General features: G+C 35.0%; 1 protein-coding gene across 7 annotated transcripts in view; it reads left to right on the top strand.

Annotated features, from left to right (window-relative positions):
- CCDC91 (coiled-coil domain containing 91) overlaps window positions 1-27,599 on the top strand; it is a 170,444-nt gene that overhangs the window by 78,075 nt on the left and 64,770 nt on the right. For 5 of the 7 annotated variants that reach the window (XR_001557089.3, XM_085522459.1, XM_085522433.1 and 2 more), the window contains one exon: window positions 6,363-6,476. The exons of 1 other annotated variant lie outside the window; for it this stretch is intronic. Coding sequence is in view for 5 of the 6 variants with exons in the window: in XM_085522459.1 (XP_085378585.1) it covers window positions 6,363-6,476 (114 nt within the window). In the remaining variant the exon portion in view is untranslated. Of the gene's footprint in view, window positions 1-6,362; window positions 6,477-7,550; window positions 7,742-27,599 lie in introns of those variants that run through there. One more of the 7 variants, XM_015871203.3, reaches the window with a different exon arrangement.

The following is a 27,599-nucleotide window of genomic DNA, read 5'->3' as shown; positions in this document are numbered from 1 at the left end:
CTGTTCATAGTTTTGCAAGTCAGAATCAATTTTGTGTTAAATGCTTAGAGAACTACCTTACTTTTCTACTACTGCTTAACTGTTAAATTTTAGTTGAAAATTATTTTCTGCCTAAATATCTCTCCTTGTTCTGCATTTTGAGAAGGGTGGGAAAAAGTAATAAACTATTTTGCCTATATAAATTATTTCCCACTCTGGTTTTTCAGTCAGATTAATTAGCTGTAGAACAGTCTTTGCTTATCTGTGTAATCTTAAAAACAAGAATCACAAACAAACAAAAAGATTTTTTGCTGGTACACGGAGCCAGGAGTTTTATAATAAATATTTTGAAGAAAACTTATGGGGATTATGTATTTATTGTCAAGACAACGTTTTCTTGTATAGATTCATTAACACATCTTTTATAAGTGTCAGACCTATAGGATTTTGTTCACTGGCACATTTTTAAATCCTGATGTTATCCAGTTATCTGAGGTTTGCATCTTGTTTCTGTGCAATTGTGGTACTTTCCCCCTGAAGGATAGCTAAAATCCAGCACACCCCTCTCTCACTCCCTCTCCACAAAGGATGAAGGGGATAAAATAATGAAAAAAGGCTCAAAATTTGAGGTAAGAAGATAGATATCACTCACCAATTATTGTCACTCCTCACCCATCCTGCTTCACTGCGGGCTCCTTTCTATGGGTTGTAGATGTGGCCCAGGGCATGTTCCCACATGGACTCTGCATAGACTGCAGTTTCCTTCAGGCCACATCCACTGCTGCCCTGCGAGCTCCTCAATTGCTGTATACAGAAATCTGTTCTGTTTGGTGCCTGTGGGCTGCAGTATGACAGCCTGCTCCATCATGGGCTTCTCCAGGAGCTGCAGGAGAACTTCTGTTCCATGCCCGAAGCACCTCCTGCCCTCCTTCTGCACTGGCCTTGGTGTCTGCAGGGCTTTTTGTCTTACATTTCTTATTCCTCTCTCCCAGCTGCTCTTGCAAAGCAGATTTTCTTAAATTTCATCTCCCACAGTCACACCCAGTGTTGCTCATGGCTCATCTCTGGTCAGCTCTGAGTCCCTTTTTGGAGCGGGAGCTGGCTGTCGATCGAACGTGGGGCAGTTGCTGGGCTCTGCTCACAGAGGCCACCCCTGCAGCCCCACAACTATGCAAAACATTGCCACCGAAGCCAAATACAGTGACAAAACAGCCAATCTGGTAACTTAGTCAATGGGAATGAGAACCTCTTTGTTGTGCAGTTTTCTGTGATATTTCTTATTTATGCTTCTTCTGTTTGACTGGGAGCTATTTCCTTTTCCTTCCCAGTTTCAGGTAACTGCTCTGTGTTGTCTCCTGGCTTGTACTGAATTTAGAAGCCCAATGTACTTTTTGCTAAGCACTTCCTTTGAGCATTTTTTTTTCTGTCTATACTAAGAACATCTCTCTATTTGGTACCACCTTGTGAATGTGTCACTATCACTTTAAACTCAATGGATAGCTTAATGTTTTCTTTCCAACTATCCAAATACTAATTGTTACCTTCAATATGCAAATTGTTGCTTGTTTTCCTGGGCTGTATAATGGCTTTCTTTCAGATCTGTCTTTAAACATAACTTTTTAGGTGTTGCTGGTAATTTATGCAGCAATAGATGACATATCATATTTAGCCATGTAGGTACAATCTTTATTCCTTTAATATTGCATCTTTATTTTCTCTGACTCAGTTATTGTTTGCTGATTTAGAGTACTACTTTAAAGACCTTTTTCTAGCCCTTTATTGTGGTCTCTGCATTGCTCTTTCTCTGATAAATAGGCTATGTGCTACTTTTAATCTGTGCATCAGAGATCACTTTCAATTTAGTTGTCATTTTTTTGACTTTAAAACTGAAAGTTCCATTTGTTTTCTATATATAAGAAGCCCATGATATTGACCTTTACATGTTTTATAATGCTTTTGTACTTGAGAGTGACCTATACAATGATATTAATTTCACTCCTGAAATAGTCTTTGAAACTCTTCTCATTTATGATATACAGGACAGCACTGCCAGTTAAGCGCACAGAATACAAAATAGTATCTGGTTGTCAGTTTTTCTTTGTCCGTTTCATATCTTGCATAGCTTACAAAATCCTGTTGGGGATGCAGGTAGTATCCTCTATTTTGTTCTATGCTTCATAATATGCCAGTACAATGGTACATTTAATGTTGCAATTCCAGGAATAAGTTGCTAGACTTTGTTTGACCAATTGAGAGAGTGTTAAGTTTTGGAAGGAAAAACAGTTTGTTCAGCAGCAGTCTTGTCCTATCACAACACTGGTGTTCATGTTCACATGGATTTATGCCAGAAGATATTTTTCTGAATGTCATGGTTCCTGCCCTAGTACAATAGTGACAATTATATTATGTAATGTGATGGAGAAAAAAAATGCCTAAATTCGTGTACAATTTATATTGCCTTTACCGTATTTTTCAACTTTCAGTGCTTAAATTTCTCTTAAGAGAACATGAAATAACACTATGTTTATGCTTTTTATTAGGTCAAATTTAATTTTGCATTTAATTTTGTAAGTAATAATCTACAGTCATTGTCTCTTAAAATAATGGATAGTAACAGAAATTAGAAAAGTTTCATTATGGAAACATGAAAGAAAGAAATTACGTATTTTAACAAAATTTTCAGTTTTTCTTTCTTCTTAATTTTCCACTTTGTTTCAGAAATAGTAATAGGCAAAATGTTTATGGAGAGCATTGAGTTTGCGAGTCTTTATTGAAACTAGTTTTTAAATGAAATGTTTTGTAAGTAAGAGAGCGCGAGGATGTACACAGCAACACTGAGTGGCAGGAGATTCCTGCTATTAGATAATTTATTTTCAGTATGCTGACTTTAACCACGTCCATCTTCAGAAGTACAAGTTAGTAAGTTAAAATCACAAATATTATAATTTGAAGGTTACTGTTTTCTGAAAAACCATTGACATTGTAGTCTGTGGTTGTATTTCCTAGATAAAATTTATTACTGTTGTGTGAAAACAGAAGAATGTTCCTATAAAATTGCAAAGAATCCTATGTTTTTGTTGCTTTTTTTTCTTTTCTTTTGTTTGAGTTGGAATGCTTAGTTACATAGTGCATTTTCTTCTTTTTATCTTCCTCCAGACATGCACACATGTACACACATACACACACACTGGTGATGTGGTTGTGATACTTATGTCATATACTCAAACATAAGTCTGAATATGATTTATCAAGTTATTTTATTTTTTATTAGCTACTCTAGTCTAACTCTAGTCTACTAACTGATGTATATATAAGAAGTCCTGTAAAAGGAGCAGCTTTTGGCTATAATTAGTCATATGGCCACTGATTAGATATTAAGAGATATTAAGAAAGAAAGAGAGTCGTACCTGAAATGCCATTTGTCCCTCACCTTTTTCTGAGAAACTGGGCTTCCAGTTTTTCTTGAATTAATTAAAATAACATAAAAGCCTCATATAGTGCCATACCTTTTTTAGGTAAAGATGAAATACAGGCCAATTTTTACCTTGGCAATCAAAATGTAATTTAAAAATATGTGGAAGATGGATGTAGCATTATAGGAAAGAGCAAATAAAAATATAAAGTAGTACATACACTGAGAAGATGTACATGCTGTTAGGACTTTGTTGATCAGTAGTAATAGTCAGTGTCAGTAAACTATCATCGTGTAAGTTGATAATTTACTGTAATGACTAAAAGAAAAAGGCTGAAGAAAGTGGCATTGAGAACCTGGAGTGAGCTTTTTGTAGAAAATAGTGTAGTAAGGACAGACTTATTAGCTCAAAGGGCAGAGCAAAAATACGTCTGTTAAGTAGGTGATTGGATGTTGTTTGAATAATTTCTCTTACAGTGACTCATATTTGCTTAAATTCTCCCCTTCCAAATGTGTTGAACAACATATATAGTATATATGTTGTATTCTTCTGAGGTAGAGGAAAAAATGGTGTACTGTATAATCACCAATGTCAGTGCCTGCTATCTGCCGTCATCTTACAGGAAGGACAGGATTTGTACTGCGCATACGGCTAATGATAATATACATTCTCCATTTGTCTTTGAGTATTTGCTGAATACCTGTGTGCTTAATTTACCAATTTCCAATATCTCTTTAATAAATGAACTACAAATAAACTTCATTGTTGAAGCTTACTCTTGAAAACTAAACAGGAAGGGCAAAAGAGTTTTCTTTGAAATTTGCAAGTCCAAAAGCAAATCTCTCTTCGGATAGCTTCAAGCAGCCTACTGTTTCTACAGAGGCCTATGTGTGTTTGCTGTCATGAGCTGCAACTAACAGACAGTATAATTATAGTAAGCTCTGCTTATTACCTCGACAGGACTTTATGCAACTTTGTTTTCACATGTATCCAAACCTTCATATTCTTCACAGACTGGTTTTAATTAAGTGAAGTTGTAGGCATCAGGGAGCATGATGCCAAGGAAGGTTTATATATTTGTTGTTTTTAAATATTTTGTTATAATGCAGGATTTTCTGCATTTTAATATATATGGCACCTTATCAGTTTCGTAATTTGTCTTTAAGAATTTAATTGGGTAAATGAATGCATTATTTTCAATTCTAATGTGAAACAAAGTATTTGGGGAACTTTTGACAAATTTAGCTTTCTGTAATTTTCTATAATGTATAACTTCAACTCTTCAACTGAAGAGTTTCAAATATCTAGTCCAATAAATCCAATCCAGTGATATTATTCATTTTGTACACTAAAAGTATACGGTAAAATGCCACTCTGATATGTGTAGATGAATTATGTAATTTTGTAAATATCTTATACCTCTAAAGCCTTAGCATCACACCTGTTCTTTGGACTGTATACATTCAATACAACTGAGTTCCTGCAAAAATATTCTTTACGAAGAATAATAAAACACAAACAATGCATGTTAGTTTTCTGAAATTCTGTATTTTAAAATAGTGTTACTGCTCAGTTTGACAAATGTTCCTTAAACCATTAAAGTAAATAAGGCAATAAAATGCTTGTCATCTGATTTCCCAAACATTTGTGAACTTATGGATTTTTCCTTATGCTAGTCATTATCCCCTTATAAATAAGTTTCATGTTTTAAATGAATATTTTAATTTGAATGCTGTAAGTTCTGCAGCAAAGTTAATTGTCTTCTTTTAAGCCCGACAGTGTATGCAACAACGTGTACTGACTCATTTGACAAAAGCCCAAATGGCTGTTTATAATTAAATCTTAAAAAAAATAAAAAAATAAAAAAAAAAAATCCATTGTTGATTTTTCTTTTTTAATTGAAGAGATGAAATATGTGGGATTTTTGTTTTTAGTTTTACTTTCTGTGTACAAGCTGTGTTGCTTAGTAGGCACTATTCTGGTATAATATTTATTGGATAACGGGTCATATCTGTTGATATCACATATAATAAAAGGTTTTTGAATGCCATTTAGATCAGTAGTCCTTGGTCAGTAGAGTTCTGACAAAAAAGGAAAAAACAAAAAACACAACCTCCACTACTTCCAAAAATCCAGGTTCTAGATACGTATCATAAAATATCATTCTTCTGCACTCAAGCCAACTTATGGACAGACGAACATTTTCAGCACCTACTGATAATGTAGCATTAAGTCTAAACAGCAAAAAGTAGTGAGGAAGAAGATGATAGTTCTGGAGCATTTATTTTTCATTTAAAAAAAAAAAAAAAGTGTTTAAAACTTAAAGAGTAAAAAATCTGCCCATATCTATAAATAAATACACAAGAATTCCTGAATTTACTGAACCATTGTTGTTTTTTTCCCCAGTGTATTTTCCTTAGGTTATTTCAGTTTTTTGAAAGGAAGGAAATAAGATTCTTCTTTTCCATGTACTGCAGCATTGCCTTAGTGGTCATCTCTCTTGCATAATCAATTACTTTATTATGTACTGGATTCTAAGTGTACTTACTGGATCTGTAATTCATAGCTGTGGCACAAAAATGGGAAATATGGATTTTGGCCCATAGAAGAAAACAATGCAGTGATCTTATATGTAATAACTGGGAGTTTTTGAAACAGTCATCATAGTTTTTAGCCAATTTTTATCTCTATATTTTTAGGGCTGGAAATTCTCACACAAAATAATAATAATAATATTTAATATAATAAAATAAAATAATAATATCGATAAGTTGTATTTGATGTGATGTTCTAATTTGTTCCTGGCTTTCTTTATTACAGTGTACTTCTAGTACCAAATCAGATTTCATTTAGGGTCATGATAATTCGGGGCAAAATATGGTCATGATAAACTTCTAGTAGGAAGAAAAAGGGTGAGCTATGTTACATTTGTGGAATATTTTTAATACTTAACATTTTCCTTTTACAAAGGAAATTATCAAGGAAGCATTAATGGAGGAGCAAAAACGAAGTGAAAAGGCAATTGAAGAAGCTGTTAAAAGGACAAGAGAAGAACTAATGGAATATATTAAGGAGCAGAAAAGGGTGAGTTACCAGAGCCTAAAGGTTTTATTTACCGGAGTGAGACATCTTGAAATCTGTCTTGAAATGCACAGAAGAACAGAATCAGGAGTTGCATCTTCTGATTTGTCACTTTTTTTTCAAACAATTTATTTTAGTATATCATAGTTTTATACATACATTTATAGAATTTTGGGGTTTTTACAAATCAAAAGGCAGAATAATAAAATGAATAAATTAGCTGGAATCCATGATGTTTCTTACCACATTAAATTAAATATAAGAATGCAGTTTGTCAAATTTTGGTTGTGATCAGAGGTACCATAATTAGTTATTAGATAATCAATATCGTGAAAATGAGGAAGTAATGTTGTATTTAACCTCTTATATTTCCTGCGGTTATAAGCTAAATAATAATGTGGTAATACAATATATGTACATATAATTTATATTATATTATTTACATTATTTATATTTATATTTAATTTAAACTTATATTTAATTTTTATATAATTTTCATATTTGAATTATAATTAAATTTATTTATATAAATGTATAATTTATATATATATCTATGTGTATAATATTGTAGGACATAATCAAGGCAAATTTTTATCATCTGTTTAAACACGTATCCTATCTTTTTGATTTTCTTTACTCTGTGTATTAGTATTGTAAGTCACTGTAGAGGGCGGTCTGTCTTAATAACTTACATGGAAGCTAAAGCAGAGTAGTTGGCTAAGGTAGCAGTCTGACTTAGGAAGTGAGGTTTGAGAATTAATTCTGACCCTTCTTTCCTTTTGACTTGTTTGTGACTTCCTTGCAGTTTCTTGTTGTTGCTGTTTTAATTCTGGAAATAAATAGATGTGAACAGGTAGTTTGTAATTTTTAAAAACAGCAAAAAATATATGAATTCTATGTACTACTTAGTGGATTTCCTGAGAACTGGATTTTTATTATATATACGTGTAATTTTTCCTGAGGAAATTATCATATAATTACTTTCATAGAGGAATTCTAAACAAATAAATTACACAAGTGTGTTACTTTTTTCCTTCAGGAAATTCTGTAACAATTAATCTGTCCTTAATTTCATAGATTTCTGCTATCTTCAGGACTGGAGGACCACTGTTTTCTTTCCACCCTCATCCACAGTTAGAGCTCTTTGCTTTTATTCCATTTTCTGATTTCTGTCAATCTTTCTTGTTCTAATGAACTTTTCTCGAATAAGAGAAACAAAGAAAATACCATCTTCAAAGAAATAAAATTGTTTCTTTGTTGGAGCAACATTTCCAGTTGTTTCATAGCATTCTTGAATATCAAGCTATTGCGATAATTGTTTTTTCCTTTATTACTCAATTGTCACATATTTCTCTACAATAAAAAATTTCTTGTCCAAGGACAGTTAGCTTTTTCTGGTATAAGGTATATAAAATTACTGTATTTAAGATCAGATTGGAAGATATTTTTATCTTCAAATCATTACACATGGTAGTTTTTATAAGTTTATATAACAGAGACATAATAAATGGACCTTGATCAAAGGCCTTGCACCTGTCAAATTAAAAAAATAAAAATAAAAATAAATAAAAGCTCTATAAACTATACTAAAAAACAACCTGTGGAAGGAATTTTTAAAATAGCTCAGTGAAAACTCATAGCTTTTGTAGTTCACAAAACTGAAGGGGTTGGAAGGGACATCCAGAGACCACCCCCTGCCACAGAAGGTTCTCTACACCAGGTTGCACAGGTAGGTGTCCAGGCAGGTCTTGAATATCTCCAGAGAAGGAAACTCCACAACCCCCCTGGGCAGTTAATTCTTTTTCCTTGAATTATTTTAAGAGTTCCAGTTGTACCTTTACAAAAGTAGTGCACCTTTCTTCATTGTTTTGAAAATAAGTTTTAGAATCCTTCAAGCAAGGCTACCACAATATCTGTACCTGGTTAGCAATGGTTAAGCACTAATAAAAGAGCAAATTATTATCCAGAAACTTCATCTTATTTTGTAATAGTGTAAAATACATTTTTTTATACCTTATGGTAAATGCAGTATTGTGTGGGAAATGCTGAGTCACAGCTTGAGCCACTGCTTGAGCAGGTGAGAAAAGGATTCTGTCAGCCCTGGGAACACACGTGAAGGCAATTCACCTATGTGAGCCTGGCTGCACCCCTCCTAGACCCCATTTAAGGCTTGACTACCAGTCATTATGGTCTTCTAATACTCCAAATGTAATCCCAAGGTTTTTTTTTTAATAGCACTAATTTGGCAATAGCTCAATTTATATACTTCAGTTTCATTTTATTTGTTGCATTTTCAAAGGAATAATTTTATACTAAAAAGATGTTTTTTATGTTGCTGTGAGAATCTACATATCTAAAGTAAGAAGGATGTTTTGCAGAAACTTGACCCATTATTGTTTTGTAACTACTGCTGTTACCAAATGTTTCACAAAACTAAAATATAAGATAATACTGCTGTATCTGATGAAAGTAATCTTCAAAATCTGTCAAAGTTGTAGAGGTTTATATGAACCTTCATGATACCTAAAGAACATTTCTGAGTCAAGTTTGAATATACTTATTACAGCTGTTAGCCAGACGTTATTTTTTCAGAGGTACGTCCACATTATGTCCAGAAAATATCTCTATTAATTTTCTGAAATTTTGTTTGACTCTGTAGTATTAATAGGTCATTGTTTGAATGGGAATACTGGGAAAGCAAACTATGCTTTATTGTTTTGCTAGAGTAAGGGAGAAATGAGTAGAAGGCAGTGAATTCTAACATGGATGAAAAAGAGGGCAGGCGCTAAAGTAGGATTAAATGACAAGCCACTACTTTCACTTTAAATTATTATAGAAATTTTATTTCTAGATTATATCCAATGCATAGATATAATATAGTATTGAGAGCTTCTTATATTAATGAGACTTGGATATAGAGGGAAGCAGTGTCTTGCAGTTTGGTTAAAAATTTAATGATAAGGAAGAACTTTTCTGTGAGAATCTGCATTTGTCTTTTTTGATGTGAGCTCAAGATTTACTAACTCATTTGCTAGTGTTGTCTTTTGTGGTTTGAAACTCATAATCCTGTAGCCTCCGGGCTTGCATTTCTGACTGCTCTGAAAATAGTGAGAACTGTGACAGACCCCAGTCTTTTGAGTGCCCCAAGATACAGTAAATCACACAGGCCAGCCATTCAGACCCACTATGCATGTGTTATTAATTGGATGGAGAATGCTCTTCCAGTTTTTGCATTGTTTCTAAAAATTCTGGTGTTTGTTTTCGTATTGAATGTACTTCAAGGGGTTCTCTGGTACTAAGCATAATAGCTGTTAGTTACTTTTTTTTCCTCAGTCTGTTTTGCAAAATGCTGATGTAGTAGTATATATGTTTGTTTGTAGACATACATGTTTATTTATTACTAGGAGAATATGTCAAGGAATTTAGTAGCATATAAACTATAGCCTTTTATTAGGACTCCCGATCTGTTACCCATGGACTATGAAATAAAGACACAGCAGGCAACCTACCTCAGACCTGTACATTTGTATTACTTTCGTAATATTTTTGGTTAAAAAATTGATTAATGAGTGTGTGGTGCTCTTTTAGGAATATAATAAGTCTTCTTATGTGGTCTTCATATGACACTTTAGCTCATTCTTTGAGCACATTTTTCTTTAATATGGGGGCCATGAGTTAAGCGAAAGGTTAACTATTGTAGGCAGTTCCAAGAAACTTTCACATCTGTTGTTTGCTCCTGTGTGCAATGCAATTAATTACAAGATAACATATCCCCAAAATTTAAGTCAATAAGTACTCCAAGTCTGTGGTTAAAAGAATAAAAGAAGCATGTTAGCCTCCTGTGTGAAGTAATGCATGTACAACAGCTTTGCTATGGACTTTTGTTTACATTCTGACTCCTTTCACTGTTGCAAAATGTGAAGAAAGTTAAGTGCTGTCTTTAGCATATGCAACAGTTAATGGAACTGGAGACTAGCACATATTATGTAGAAAAAATCCAAGTCTTCTGATTAACAGGAATAAGAATTAATTTATGAACCACAAACAAGCTTGAAAACAAATTGTAAAATAATAGGAGGGCAAAATCTGGAAAGAAAAAAAAAAATAAATAAAAAAAAATCAATATTGATATTGGATTGTACTAGGCTCCCATGCTTCTTAATTTTACTTTGAAGTAGTGAAACCATTCATAAAGGCCATGTTTTGTCTTACTTGTATTCATAGTGGAACTGCAGATTTTTCTTTGTATGCAAGGAGTTTAGTGCCTGCTGTTCCATGAAGAAAATCTCTGAATTTTTATATGACTGAGATTATTGGGTTTTTTTATTAAATTGTAGGCAGAAAGCAAGGAGAGAAGCTTAATAAAAATAATATTAAACTAATTCAAAGTCTTAAGTGATTGAAATAAGTGAATTTTGTTTACTGTTTTCAACTGAAATAGTTGTGATTTTTCAAAATCAAAAACTACTGAATTTATGGAAATTTGTGTAAATACTATAGCTAGGCAATCACACTGCATTTTCTGTTTCTAGCAGATGAAATGGTGCAGAGATCCAGGTGGATTCTAGCAGTAACACAAGTATTTTAAAATAAACTATGCATTCCTTTAGTAATTTCTATGGGGCCTTATATGCTTGTTTTGCCTGTGGATGGAGTCAGCACAAAGATCACAGACACCAAGTTAAAGAAGTACATTTATCTTTACTTAAGTTTAAAGCAGTGAGATAAGAAGTGAAATGATACAGCAGGAGTAAGACAGAGCAAGGCAATGCACCTAGCCACTACTTCATGAGAATAGTGATAGTGATCAGGAGAGATAAATCATCAGTTGTCGTAATATTTTACCATAATCCAACTCCTGTGTCCTGGGAAGGCCCTGTTGCAGTTAGGTTTTGGAGAGCCTTTCCTGGTAATTGCGGAGTCCTGCATAGTGTGTGAACTCATAGATGAGGTCTCTAACTTCACTAAACGAGGACTCGGCTTTTATGTTGTTGAGTTAACAAGTTTATGTGACAATTAGGCAGAAACATCTGGTTTCATTATCCCTTTTGGATTCTGCCACAAGCCTGGCTAGGACTAGTAGGCCTTGACACTATGCTTCTAAACAAAAGAAGCTTAATATATTCTTGTGACGCTTTATCTAAGCTGCATCTCCTGCTAATGAGATATTTTGTCCAAAATACATATTTTGCTAAGATCATACATACTTCATTAATGATCAGATACTGATGATACATAATGTTTGGTTGTGAGATTTATCTTGAGGTCAGCTCTTGTGTGAGGCCTACTATTCAGGCCTTAGTACCTCAATACTTTAACGGCATATAAAATTAAGAAAAAAATACAAATTGAATATATTTATTTGCATTATACTTATGCTTCTATTATTTTTGTTTTGTTTTGTTTTCTTTCCTGTTCATTATGTATCTTAGCACCACAAAACTTCTTATAAGCAAAAAGACTGTGACACTCCAGTCCGTTGCAATATGAAGTAAATCACTTGTGATCTTTTGGACTATTTGTCCACATGTTTTATCCACCAGAAATCAGCCTTGTCACCCTAGTTCTGCAAAAACATATTTGCATTCTTTATTTTATCCACTGTCATTGATCTTATTATCTTCTGCTAGCAAGACGGGGAAATCTGGTAAGATATTGGCTCAAATGGCAGACAAAGAAAAGTTGTCTTGTGATCTTGTTTTCAGTTCACTGCTATATCGTTAATGTTCAGAGAACTGCTTTTAGATTGAGTCTCAAACTTTACATATGAATTTGGTGAATTCAATGAAAAAAAATTAAGTTTTTGTATGCAGAAATATTATAATTATTTATAAATTTATTAATTTCAAGGAATGTGTACATTATTCTGATAGCTGAAATGCATGTGGATATCACTTTTTTTTTTTTTGCAATATTTTGCCCTTTAAACAAATGTTATTCAGTTTTAATTAAATTACGTCAATATAATCAATCCATTTTATTTTTAATCAATTTAATTAAATCAGTTTTAATGTCCAATTCAAGCCTTCATTTTTCTGACAGTTATAAATTGCATGTTCTGAAACTTGCTGCATCTCAGGATTCAAAAGAGACCTTAGTTACCAGTGAAAACTGCAGCAAGAGTATATAGCTTAGCGATACACCACAAAAACTACCTTGACAGTTCAGTGATTACTAACTAAAATACAATACTTCACAAGACCAGGGGTTGTTTAAAAAGTTGTAGTGACGGTTGTGTGGGTTCTCTTCATTCAGGGTCAAATCTCTGTTTTTGTATTTACATTTACTTCTGAAAGCACTTTTATTTCTAACCACATTTTCTGGTGTTAAAGCTGGAATAGATTTCCAAACTAGTATTTTGCAATCATATACGAATCCTTTCCACAGTAGTAACAGAATTGTTTTATTGGAACACCACAGTTCTTTTCTAGTTCATTACATAGGCAGTATTAGGAAACAGCTCATGAATTTATGATTCAAATAGGGATGTTTGAGGTCAGGATGATACTTGGTCATGCGTGCTTTATTTATTTATTTATTCATTTATTTGTTGCTTAACTTTTGTTTTTGTCTGGTCCTTTGGTGACAAGGTCAAATAACCACATCCCACTTCTGTTTTCACTGTTTTCTTTAGTAAAAGGCATCAATACCTAGCAGTGCAGTTACTGCATTCCCAATAGTCTGTTGTATGTATCTCTAAAAGTATTTGGGGGGAAAAAAAACAGTGCTGTAGTAATTTCTGTTAGTTATTCATCTGTACAAAGCTACTAAAAATACTGTCAAGAAGTAGTGAGATTTTTGTGAGATTTTTGGCATTTTATACTTCTGCCTCTTCTGCAGTGGAGTGTTGGTGTAGTACTTTATTTTTCCACATGGATTTTTTGAGGGTTAAATTCTGTTTCATAATCACTGGGGAGTTTTTTTATTCTTTTTACATAAGGAGTTTTATATCATATGCGCCTTTAAAAATAAATGATGAAAGTCCTTTTTGATTTTTGTGTGAATATAAAGGCCTCAAAAATATCTGCCTTCTAATGGAATACAGAACTTTCAACTGAATTTTCCTAGTCATTTTACAAGAATTGTTTTAGAGTCAGTTATCCATCCTACGGTTTTGACTGTGGGCACACTTGACATTTTAAATAATTACTTGGATTATTTTCTCTTTATACTTGTTGATACGAGATTTTGTGTGAGACATTTATGCACTGTTTTCCCTTTGTGCTTAATTTCTTTTTCCATTCCCGTGGTTGAGTTTTTAATGATTGCAGTACATGCGTTGTGCATTCTAAAATAATTATTTCCAGGAGTATCAAATGCATAATTGAATTGAGTTCTAAAAGGGTGACTTGCAGTAATTTAAAATACATTAGGCCAAATGTTTCAATAATATGAAATATTTTTGTGAGGAGTTTTTTTCTATAGTTTTCAGATTTCTTCACTGGGGTCTTTTCAACTTTTCTTGTGAGCCTAAATCTTTTTATTTTCTAATATCAGCCACAGGGAATAAGAGAGTCTGACTATTTTCTGTCTACATTCAAAACAGTAGAAAACTATATTAGCCTAGAATTTTCTGTTTCAGTATGTGAATTTTGTTGTACAGTTTTACTTAAGAGAACTTTGGCTTATTAGAATAGCCATATAATAGCTGTATAGTAGGCTGGATTATGGGGGGTATGAGCGTAAATATGTTGTCCATTGAGCATCTATCAATCACCTCAATTTTGTTAATGTTGAAGATGGATTGAAAGACACGTCCTTCAATTTTTTTGTGTTTCTATATGCACTTCTTTATTCTGTCCTAATTATTTTATGTTTTAAAAAAATCTTTCCGTAAGAAGCAACTCAGTTTCTGTAAGGTAACTTTGATTTGCCACTTCTCTTACAGCACTGTTTTTAATTTTTGATGTGCAGTCGTTCACAGCTAAGATGTAAAGCAAATAATTCATATTTCTCAAATATCAGTTTTTTTCCAGAACCATTAAGATCTAGTTTCATAAACACTGCACTGTGCACTGTGACAACAGTGCTAAATAGATAAAGCCAATATGAAAAATATTTGTGGAAGCTGTTCTTCAATTCAATTAATGTTAATTCCCAACATAGTTTAATCCCTTGTTTGTATTCTCAAATTTAATGGATAAAGATTCTTCTCAGGGAATACTCAAGTAAGAAATTAATGAAATTACATTGAATTGAATTACATTGAATTGAAATTACAAATTACCATGAGCCATTTTTTTACTTGACTTCAGCATACTATGTTTTAAGGAATATAAGTAATATAATTTACAAAGCTGCAACTTGTTTTTGTTTTGGATATTTTGTTCCATTCCCTCCTTTCATAAGAAACTTGACAATGTTGTATTGTATGTACTTTGCATACGTCATTTCTCACTTTATTTTTGTACCTGTTGGGTCACTTAAATTGACATGGGACAATAGGAGAAGGCAATGGGGAAAATCAAGGGAAATATTTTGAAGGAATTAAGAGGTTATCCTTTAAGGAAGTGACAAGACAAGCTGCCCAGCTGAAGTGCCTCCACACTAATGCATGCAACTTGGGAAACAGACAAGAGGAGCTGAAAGCTACTGTGCTACTAGAAAGCTGGGATATATTTGCCATCACTGAAATCTTGTGGGATGATTCCCATGACTGGAGTGTGGCTGTTGGTGACCACAAACATAAGGGACAGGTGAGAAAGTACAGCATAGGAAGTTCCGCACGAATGTGCGGAAGAACTTCTTTACAGTGAGGCTGACAGAGCACTGGAACAGGCTGCCCGGGGAGGTGGTGGAGTCTCCTTCTCTGGAGATATTTAAGACCTGCCTGGACGCCTACCTGTGTGACATGGTGTAGGGAGCCTGCTTTGGCAGGGGGGTTGGACTCGATGATCTCTGGAGGTCCCTCCCAACCCCTACAATTCTGTGATTCTGTGAAGAAGGATAGGAGGGGGTGCTACTGTCTACATCAGTAAATAAGTAGAATGTGAAGAGCTGTCACTAAAGAATAGTCATGAGCAAGTCAAAAGATATGGATAACCATTAGAAATCAAGGCAGCAAAGAGAGCCTTGTGATCAGTGTATTCTACAGGCTACCCAATCAAGCAGAGCCTGTTGATGAGTCCTTCTACCTCCAAGTACAGGAGGTGTCACTATTTCAAGTGCTTATCCTGCTGGGAGGATCCTCCAGATATCTACTGGAAAAGTAGTGTGGTAAGCTGTAGGTAATCCAAGAGACTCTTGGAATGCATTGAGGATAACTTTGAGTCAAGTAATTGCATTCCTGCTTGTTCAGTACTGGACCCATTGCTCACCAATGCAATTGAATTGATTTGTAATATCAGAATTGGATACTACCTGTACTGTAGTGACCATGGAGGAGTTCATGCACCTGAGGGATATGAGACAGGAAAAGAATGAAATTAGGATGCTAAATTTCAGGAAAACTAACTCCCCGAAGAGATAAAAGTTAGTCAGCAGAGCACCTTGGGAGACTGTCAACATGGGCAAGGGTGTGCTGCAAAACAGGCAAATCTTCAAGGAAGCTTTCCTTAGAAAGAGGCTGACTTGGCTGAACCAGGACCTGCTGGTCCAACTGAAAAGCAAGAAGAAAATGCACAGGCAGTGGAAATGGGCAGGTACTGTGGGAAGAGCATAAGGAAGTTGGCTGGCTGTATGGGGACGTGGTGAGGAAAGTCAAGGCCAGGCTTGAACTAAACTTGGCAAGGGGTGTCAAGAAGAAGAAGAGAGGATTCTACAGATATCTCAACCAGAAAAGGTAAGTCCAGGAGGGCATACCTGGGTTGAGCTTCTATCACACTCACCTCTGTGCTGAGGAAGATAGAGAGGTGATACAGGAGAACCAGCAAGGCTTCACCAAGGGCAAATCCTGTCTGACCAACCTGGTGGCCTTTTATGATGGTATCACTGAATCATTGGACAAAGGAAGTGTAACTGATGTCTTCTATCTGGACTTCAGTAAGGCCTTTGACACAGTACCTCACAAGATAATTCTCCCCAAATTGGAAAGATATGGATTTGATGAGTTGTGGACTTGTGGATGTTCAGTGATAAATAACTGGTTGTGGGATCGAGTCCAGAGAATGGTGGTCAATAGCTCCATGTCTGGATGGAGACTGGTGATGTGTGGTGTCCCACAGGACTCAGTGCTGGGATCGACACTCTTAGATATCTCCATTGATTACACTGACAGTGAGTTTAAGTGCACCCTCAGCAAGTTTGCTTATGACATTCATCTGTGGGGTACAGTCAACATGCCAGTGGGACAGGATGCCATTCAGAGGGACCTAGAAAGTCTTGAGCAGTGGGCTCAGGTGAAGTTCATGAGGTTTGACAAATTCAAATGCAGTGTCTTCCACCTGGATTGAGGTAATCACTGTGGGTATAAACTGGGGATGTAAGGATTGAGTGCAGCCCTGATGAAGATGACCTGGGGTGTACTGGTGGATGAGAATCTGGACATAAACCACAAAGCCAATCATATCCAGGACTGCATCAAAAGAAGCATGGCCGGCAAATTGAAGGAGCTGATCCTACCCTTCTACTCAGTGCTGGTGAGGCCTTACTTGGAGTACTGCATCCAGATGTGGAGTCGTCAGTATGAGAAAGACATGGACCTGTTGAAGTGTGTCTAGAGGAGGGCCACAGAAAATGATCCAAGGGCTGGAACACCTCTCCTACAAGGAGAGACTGAAAGAGCTGGAAATCTTCAGCCTGGGAAAGAGATGACTCTGAGGTGACCTGGTCGTGGCCTTTGAATAAAGAGGAGCTGCAGGGAAGAAGGGGACAGGCTCTTTAGCAGGGTCTGTGGTAATAGAACAAGGGGAACTGGTTTCAATCTCAAAGAGGGTAAATTTAGGTCAGATATAAGGAAAAAGTCTTTTATTTTAAGGGTGGTGAGGCACTGGAGCAGGTTGCCTAGACATCTACTTGATGCCCTGTCCCTGGAGACTTTCAAAGTTAGGTTGGATCAAGCCCTGGGCAACCTGATTTAGCTGTTCATTGCAGAGGAGTTGCACTTGATAACCATTGAAGGTGTCTTCCAACTGTGAGGGTTCTGTGGCTGCTGCAAAGAGGAATAAACACAAGTATGAGGCATTCGTTACAAAAAAAAACAAACCCTACCTAGGCTAGAATGTGACTGTGTTTAAGGATAGGTTGAAATGTAATTGCTGCCATTTCTGATTCTGGAAGAATGGAAATACTTGATATGTACGTTTCTTTATAAAGTGTTAATAAGGGGTTATTGCTTGATTTTGATTTTTACATTTGAAGATACATCATCAAAACTCCCATTGTCATTTGGTAACTCTCATAACATTCTTGCAACAGTGTTGGTACTTTCAATAAATTTATAACTTTTTCCTGCACAATAAGGGATTTCTCTCAAATAGAAGTTATGTAGTTGCAAGAGTATAATTTAGTATTTTCAATTAATTTTAATTTTCTTGGATTTCTACATGTGATGTGCTTTTGTCTTTTCCACATTTCATGAAGAAACATTTCAAGAGCATGTCTGGAGTTTACTCATTATTTTGTATTTGTTCTGATTATTTTTGGAGTTGATACACCAAGAATATACAATTTTTAAAATATATTTGTAAAAATAATTAAAAAATCTTTATTAAAATCAAGGAAAATACAAACATTTAGAAATGCCTGTCTTCTTAGTTATATTCTGTATGTTAAGGTGTAAGTCGATTCCAAGATGTCTGTGACCTTTTTTTTTTAGCAGAAGCCTTGAGACTGCTGTCTTTTAACTAAATAGTTGCAGAAGGGTCTTGTGATGAAACAGTTCTTTCTGATAAAGGTTTGCCTTTGAATGCTAGTCATGAAACCCTGTAAATAACGATACTTATAATATGAGATTAATGTTTATCAGATTGTCAAAAAATGCAGTTAGATGATACCAGCTGAAAAATAAGCAGGAGCACACAGTTCTTTACATAATATGCAACTGGCTGTTGCAGATGTTAAACCTTGTTTTTGCTTTTTTGTTGTTGTTTTGAATTGACTGAGAATTCATTGGAATAAAGTTCTGCCAAGAACTGTTAAATGCAAAAATAGTTTGCACTGGCAAAGGTAGTAACTGAGGTAGTGCATGCTTTTCTAGCTATACTTTTTTGCTAGATACTTGCTGTTTGCCTCTGGGCTAGTTGGACATTGGTCTAAGTTGTACTGAAATGTTGAGTACAGTCTATTCTTTTTTTCTTGTTATATAAACAAAGTAAATAGAAACTAAAAATATTAATACTACTGTTTACTTGTTTTTTTAACAAGGCAATATGTCTGCATGCTAGGTCATAGAGAAGTGTAGAAGGAAGCACTTGTCTTGATAGTTGCTGCTACTACCACATTTGTAGGACCCATATGTGGATTATAAAGCATTTATTGCTACTACTAAATATAGATATTCCTGATTTGAGTTCTTATTTTTGGCAGTTAGTTTTTGTGTATAAAAAGGGGGGAAAATACAACAAAACAAACTTATGTTAAGCAGTAAGATGGTAAAAATGAAATTGACTTAAAGTCTAATTCAGTACTAGGTTAATACTTCTGCTTCTAGTTGTCTCTATAACCTTGGTGAATCAAGTGTGTAATAAATTCATTATGCTTTCATATAATGAAATAATATTTATGTGAACTTCATTAAAGCTTTGTTTCCGTCAAGTTATTTGACTGTAACCTTGTACTTAAAAGTAGAAACTTCTTGTAGTGTGCCTTCAGCACGTCACCAAGGCCAGGAGAGTTGAATATTACTTTAAAGCATTTCTGTAAGCACTTTAGGAATGAAAACAAATAAACTGTGTCAAAAGCTGATCAGTTTGACAATTTTTTTTTTAGATGCTGTATTCGCCTGAAACACATTTTAAATGAAATATGTCTTCATAGGCAATGTAAACACAATTTACTTTGAAACAGAAGATAGCATCTTTGGCCGTCTTTAAGAACCAGTGTTGAGGAGAATTATCACAAGTGTTTCTATCTATATATTCAGTACTTTGACTCTGTATGTACTCAGTGTTCATGATGTGAAATGCAGAGCCATAGAAAAACTAGATGAACAAATGGAGTTAGGTATTATTCCAGGCTATCAGCTTCACCACTATTCTTGTATGTCTGACTTTTTTGTTTTTTGTCAGTGACTGCAGCAGCCAGTAGAGCTTTGTTGTAGTTATCCCCGTTTGGTTCCCTGTCCATTCTAGCCATGCTGTGGATCCCACAAACTATGCCGCTGTAATGTGTTTACAACAGTTTTATTAGTGGAAAATAGTGAGGATTTTTTCAGGGTTAAAAAAAAAAAAAGCAAACCCTCCCTTTCAAAATTACTTTCATTCGAAGATCAGTGTCACAACTGACAAAATACTTTTCCCTTTCCAAGATGTGTAAGTTGCACAAAAGAGCCTTACTCAGAGGAAGGCATACAGTGCTGCATCAAGCTTTCCTTAAAAAGGAACATCAGCATAGCATTCAAATTATTATTTTATTATTATTATTTTTTAAGACTGCAGGAGATTGATTTGAGAGAATACTGGAACACTTGTGCTCTCAAAAGAAATATTCTGTCTGGACGCTGGTTTTCCATGCAGTCACTTGCTCAAAGGGTATTCTTCTAGTCTCCTAGTGAGGACATCGGATCACTTAAATGTTTTCAAGTTTCAAGTTTCAAGTTGCTGTGTAATATCAACTTAAGCAAGTATATGTCTGTCTGTTAAAGGGGACATCTGTGCAGACTAGTACGGCACCCACAGAGTTCGGGCTGAGTTCTCATTCTTCCTGTTATCTTCTGCTCTTGTACAGAGGAGTTCAAGAAAGTCACATTTACTTCCTACTGGTTTGGGGTATCTTGGCTTATCTGCCAGTGGCCTCCTCAAAGTAAATAAGGCCTCGCAACTTCTAAAACACTTGTCTCATCAATGAGTACTTAGGGCAGCAAAAGGAGTAATTTAACTCATCAATTGTGCAACAGTTAGCCCTCTTTTGACTTCCACTGACTGGGGCCATATTTGTCTCTCATAATTCCTTCATCCATGTTTATAAAATAGCAAATAAACTGAGGAAAAACAACAGTGTTTTGGAGTTCATTTTTCTTTTTTAGCCACTATGAGAGTAACTTATCTGAAAATTTTATATCTACTAATAGCAGTGTGTTTTTTCCTGCTGATGATGTCTGTGTAAACTGTCTAGAAACTGAGTCAGGCTGAAATAAGTTAAAAAGTAAATAAATAACAAATCTGAATGTTTTATTTGTTTCGATTATTAAAGTTTTTCTAATTGGTCACCACTGTGCTTCAAACTGAACTCTGCTTGTAATTATTTTTGCTAGAAATGTCAGGAAATTCTTTGCTTCATATTTAAAAAAAAAACAACAAAACATGGAAAGTGTTCAGGTTTCTTCTACATAATATACATAATAAATGTTATTTGCCTTTTGTTCAAAACCAGGTATTTTCCACAGCACAAGTTTTAGTAAGCTTTATGGGAAGGGAAGATACGAAATTATTCTGTTGTTCAGTTTCTATATTTTTATTGTCAGCTTCTAATTTAAAGTTACTTATGAATCTCATAGTTAAGTAATTTACTGCCTATTCATTGCTACTGAGTGCTTCATGAAGTACTCATTCAGTGTTATCATCTGCATGTTTATAGCAGGCAAAAATGCAATACTCGGATATTTTACCTTTTATGTAGTTGTTGAACAGGCTATTGAAAGCAATGTTCTAAATGACAAAGATTACTTTGTGAGACAAATGCATATAGCAACCATTTTCTGTGTTTGTGTTGCTAAACTACTATCCACACAGTCAGCAAGCAAATTTGAATTTCTGGCATTGATCTTCCTTTGGGAAAGTTTACTGGAAACCAACTAAACTGCATGTATCAGACAACTGCTTAATGTATGCAGCTTCTGTAGACTTCAAAGGGCATATTTTAGCTTACAGAGGTTAAGAAATAAGTTTACATGTAAGGACTTGAGTATCAAGTAAATCACTTGAATAATAGACTTAGGTTTGTTCAGTCCACAGTCACTTGTCACATGCCATCCCATCTCACTTTAATTGTCAGAAGCTGTGAGCAAGGCTATAACCACCGTAAGAGAAAATCACTGTACTTCTGTGTGTTCCCATGTGATTTGTGACATCGTGTCCCATAACTTTTAGAAGATGCATAGTTAAACACTGTATTTATTTAATATTTACCAAAACATAAATGCACACTTAATAATTGCAGATAATAAAATGAGATTTCGGGGGGGGGAAAGGGGGCAGCATTAGCTTGTTTTTTTCTAATGTTATAGAAACTAAGCAACTGTACTGTATTTGTATTTAAGAATCACTGGCAAGCTGTTATAAACCACATCTGTCTTCCTGTGAAGCAATGAAAAAGCTAAGCTGTAAGGTTTCTTTTCTGGTATTGTGTAAAGAAATCATTACTTTAATGTGGTAGAGCTGTGATTACTTTTAGAATCCGGAATCCTAGTTGGGCTTTCTGCTTTTCTTGACTAGGTGCTTTCTGTGCAGTTTTGCCCAAACAGAAAGATGTGTGGGAGTTTGCCTATCTGTAGATTTGATGTGTGCTAGAACAGTCAGCTTAAGTATCTATTGCACAACTAGAAGAAATAGACATTTTTACTTTTTTATGAAGAAGACTGAGAATGTTTGGAAAATACTAGAGTTTATCTTAACAGCATTTACAGCAGTTCCCTAAAGTGCAAGCTACCTTGAAATGCACTGGCCATAAGGTTCATTTGTCTAGCATTCATCGTTCTTTAAAATCCTAGACTGGCTTTTTGATGAAAACTAATGTCTTGCATTTCGAACTACTCAAGGTAAAGACTACAGGAGAATGCTTAAAGTTCAATGTAAATGTTCGCATGAATTAGTCTTTCTGCCCTGTTGAGTAAAGGTCAGAAGTTTCTTCTGATCATTGAAATTCTGAGGAAATGCCTCTAATTTACTTGTGAATGCTGGCCAGGTGAGAAGATATCTGTACGTCTGCATAGTTGCTGTTATTCACCCATCAAAACCATCAGTGAAAATCATCAGTTATGTTCTTAAACAAATCAGACTATAATTTCCCATTAACATAATTCAGTACTACAATTAAAATGATAGTTCTTTACATTATTTGCATGAATATGAAAAATACCTTAGTATGGAAAATGTAGCCTTCTTCGTAGTTAATAACACTTTTTATTTTGAGTTGAGTGAATTTAATGTGGTAAATCAGCAAAGAGAGATGTCTGATATCCGATCAAAGATGGTTTCAGATAGTGATTTGAAAACAATTCTTATAAGTAAATCTACTCATCAGTTACTAGAAAACAAAAATATCCCATTGGACTCAATTATCACATGTGTTTTTTGTCACTCTTAAAGATTTTAAAGTATCTATTTTGAAAGATTACATTTTTTTCTGTAGAAAAAAAGTCTATGTAATTGATGTCTCTAATACTGAGGAAATGTTACAAGGTTTGAAACAATTTTCATTTTACCCATATATTAGTCTTTAGCTTTATTATCGTATTTGTGGCGCATATTATTTGAAGCAATTTTGGTAGCATTTTGGCTTTCTGTCCAACTAAAAGTTGGCGTAAGGTTCAACTATTATGTTGAACTTTTGTTGTTTTGTCTACATTTCGTCATTTCTGAAATGACTGAATGGCTTCTTTCTAGACATTCGCTGAGTAGTTAACCTCTTTCAACTACATTTGACTGAATTCCTTCAACTTCTTCCATTGACTGTATCTTTGCTCTACTGTCTGTACTTCTCTACATGATGTATCTACTTTTGTGATACATCTATTTGCGGTAACCATTGCTGTTAAGTAAAATCTCTTGAAACTTGATTCTTAATATAACTCTAAATCCACAAGGTTTAGAATTTAAATTTTTTTAGTTTTTTTTTTTTTTTTTAATTTATTAAGATTTAAAATCCACTATAAGAATATGGATTATTGGGGTGATGGAAAAATATATACACTTAGGTTATATATCCTTTTCAGTTATTTAAATTGCCTAAACTTTTATCACTCCATCTCCATTGTGCAACTGCAGAAGGCTCTTGCTACAACCTCAGGGGAGAGAGGAAAAGGTAGCACTTGCAGCAGCACATTATCACCTTCTATATAGTTTATTTAGGAAAAGGAGCTGAGAATATGAATCAGAATTTAAGCATATCCAGGTCTAAAATGATTTTTAAGATTTATGGTATTAGGATATCCCATCACTATAAATGGGAAGGAAGTACTTGTTTTATAGTATGGTGACTTTCATTTACTAATCCATTTGTATTGTCACCTGCAAAACTGAGCATCAAAACCAGAGAATTGATTTTCTCTAGGTAAAATTCATGCTCTTCAGTGATAGTGATTATCAGAAGTTTGATTCACATTCTTTAAGTGTGCTTGACTTCAAGAATCAAGCACAACTTTCACCTGAAAACTTACAATTTGAAAGCAAGTGCAAGTGGGAGAGGTTATGAAAATCAGTTTCTCCTAATCTGTTAATCTCAAATGAGTGATTTCTTTTTTTTTTTTTTTTTTTTTTTTAATACTTGCTGTATTTTAATACAGCTTAGAACAAAGTTGGGGCCTGTTGTTATTCTTGTTTGTGGTTATTATACTGGGCAAACCCAAAGTTTAATTTCAGGAAAAGTGTTTGTATTTTCCCTCAGGCCACGTTAATGGGAGTCTAAGCCCTAAACCAGTACATTTTAACAGACTACTTTCCTAGTTCTTACAGTTTGGTGTAAGAACTTGAACATTTCTCTCTCAAATTCCATCCCCCTACCTTTCTACTTCAAAAGAAAAACAATAAAGCTGTATAATCTGGGTTTGAATTCATTAATTTGCTTTGGCAGCACAAAATTCAGTGTAAACAAGAAATTTTTATTTCAAACTATTTAATCACATAATCTGTTTTGGTATCTATATTTTGTATAGTTTTCTTCAACTATTTTAATAATTCGGCTATAAGTTACCAGTGCAAAACTTCATGTTACTACAAAGCATGTCACCATCAGATAGGCACATAATTATTATCAGGGTTCATGTATTGGTGCTTTAAATTAGCCTGATGTTTGAACCTCTGTGCCCCTCCCAGGATGAACTTGTGACCAATAGATCAGTGCCAAGAGAGACAGTAGTATGATAGGGTCACTGAGAGTTCCTCAGCTCAGTTTCCTGCTCATTCAGCTGGGCCTGTTTTGTGGCTTTAAAAGGATTAAAGAAACATTTACACTGAGGCCGTAGAAGCATTTTTACACTGCTCCTTTACCCAACTCAAAAAGCAGTATAAATCCAAAGAATTAAGTAAGGGATTTATGTGAAGTTGTACTGTAAGATGAGTTGGTACACCTGCTCTCCATTTTCTCTTCTGTGAATATGACATGATTAAGCAGTTTCCTGCATGCAATACAGTCATTAGATCAGTTTTTTTCCTGAACTTTTAATCTCTATAATCTTTTGAAATATCATTTCTAGATATTAAAATGGAGGAATATAATATTATATCCCATTGATCCTGTTAGACATTTTTCTTAAGAGTAATTTATGACATTTTCTGCCACTTCTCAGTAGTGAAGAGTATTTTTAATTTTCTAGAAATTATAATACTTTTTAAATGTTTAAAAATGCAGTTCTCTGCCACTTAAGTTCATTAAAATCAAAGGAAAATATTAAAGCAAAATTATAGTTCTTACTCTCGTTGATTGTCTGTTGACTAAAGTGATTTAGTTGAAATAACCTTTTGTATTTTGCAATTATTCTGTAGTGAAATTGTGAGAGTTTGAAATTAAGTTGAAACTGCTTCACGTATCCTTTTGTGCTTCACTGTTTAAGTCTTCAGGACCACGGTTATGCCTGTACTCTTTATCCAGGCAAAGTTCCAGTTCAAACCAAAGTCAAGTGGTATTATAGCTGAGGAAAAACTCTGATATCTAAGCCAAAAGGGAGGGAAAAAAAAAAGTCAGGATGAATTATTACATTCAGCAGTGAGATGGCTGGTTGTTACACTATCTCAAAACTGCTTAGATATATTGTTTTTTATCCAACAAGCATAAATAACTATATATACAAGTTGTAAGATATAAGTTAAAATTTCTCTGTTGAGTAGTCTGTTCACATTAACAAAGCTTTGTAGTACTAGCATGACCCAGATGTATCTGTCAGTGGATAGTGGGATTTTTTCCTATATCTTTATGTGATAGAAAAACACCTGAGGAATACAAGAAGTCTGACACACATGGTCCCATATTATACAAGTATTTGACAAGAAAAATAGGAGTTTCTTATTTCTTCCTTTTGTTTATCAGGAAAGCTGTGTGTGACAAGAGGAAGTGAGGCATCCTCCTGTCCTCTCTAATTAAAGCTCTTCTGTATTACTCCTGCTCCATCTTTCTTGTGCTGTAATTGAGCAAGACTTTAAAATAACATCTCTGGAAACCAGAATTACAACCAGATCATGTCTTTTGAGATTGCTTCTTATGTGTTCTGTATGCTTACTCAAAATAAGTTTTGAAATAAAGTACAGAAAAAATTAATTCTTAATTAGGTAAGTAGAATTATGTATTTTTAATACAACTTGTGGCTCTTCCCTTAAGCATTAAGAAGAGAATTTAAGATTGACTAAGAATAGATGATAAAAATAAATCATCAGAACAACAAAAAAAACCCACAAAGGCTGTACATCTTTGTGTGAATGAACATAAGTACTCCCATTTTAGCATCCTAATAAGGAAATTACAAAGGACAAGTGGATTAAGGTTAGATACTACATTAGGTTAAGTAGATGTTTAGCATACTTGGTGAAGTTATTCCTAGTAAAATATAAACACTATTAATTTGTTGCCTTTTTCTTTCAAACTCATCTGTGTGTTTGTAGCCAAGCTGGTATTACAATTATTTGTATTCCATGGATGTTTCTTCATTCAGAATTTTTGTGTATGTGCAGTTGGAATCACAGAATGGCTTGGGTTGGAAGGGACCCCAAGGATCATAGAGTTCCAGCCTCCCTCCCCCAGGCAGGGCTATCAACCTTCATATCTGGTATTAGACCAGGTTGTCCAGGGCCCCAGTCAATCTGGTACTGAACACCTACAGGGAGAGGGCAACCACACCCACTCTTAGCAGTCTGTTCCAGCACTTCACCACTCTCTCTGTGAACAACTTCCCTCTGACATCTAGTCTAAGCCTTCCCTCCTTGAGCTTAAAACCATTCCCCCCTGTCGTATCACTATCTAGTAAGTTGATAATTTTATAATCCCCCTTTAAATAGTGGAATGCTGCGGCAAGTTCTCACAGCCTTCTCTTCTCCAGACTGAACAAGCCCAGCTCTCCCAGACTCTTTTCCTAGGGAAGGTGCTTCAGCCCTCTGATCATCTTTGTGGCCTTCCTCTGGACCACCTCCAATAGCTACTCATCTTTCCTGTACTGGGGGCCCCAGACCTGGACACAGTACTCTAGATGGGGCTTTCCAAAGGCAAAACAGGTAGGGACAATGATCTCCCTGCCCCTGCTGATGAGCCCTCCTCTAGTGGATACCATTGGTATCCTTAGATAGTCCTCAAATCTATGTTGTTCCAATTTAAAGATGAGGATGTGGTAGGAGACCATGTCAAAGGCCTTGTACAAGTCCAGGTTGATGACATCAGTCGCCTTCCCTTTGTCCGCTGGTGTTGTCTCTCCATCATAGAACGCCATCAGGTTGATCAGGCATAACCATCCCTTGAGAAAGCCATCCTGGCTCCTCCTCCCTCATGTGCCTTACAACATCTTCTAGGAGGATCTGTTCTGTGATCTTCCCAGGCACAGAAGTGAAGCTCACTGGCATGTAGATTCTGCAGGTCCTCGTTCCTTCCTTTCATGTAAATGGGAGTGATGTTTCCTTTTTTCCAGTCCCCATGGATGTGAGAAATACAAGAATCCTGGCTGCATCGCTCACCAAGTTCAGTTCCATCTGTGCTTTGGCTTTTCTAATCTCCTCTCTGCAAATCCAGACAGCATCCCTGTTTTCTCCCCAGGTGACGCATTATTGTTTCCACAGCTGGTACAGTCTCTTCCTTCAGTCTGACTTACAGGTCCTTACAGGGCCAAGCCCTGTC

The sequence above is a fragment of the Coturnix japonica genome, chromosome 1 (genome assembly GCF_054131305.1).
Source record: "Coturnix japonica strain WE chromosome 1, WE-NBRP24, whole genome shotgun sequence".
Lineage (NCBI taxonomy): Eukaryota > Metazoa > Chordata > Aves > Galliformes > Phasianidae > Coturnix > Coturnix japonica.
The sequence above is the reverse complement of the archived record's forward strand: the minus strand, read 5'-3'. Positions and strand labels throughout refer to the sequence as shown.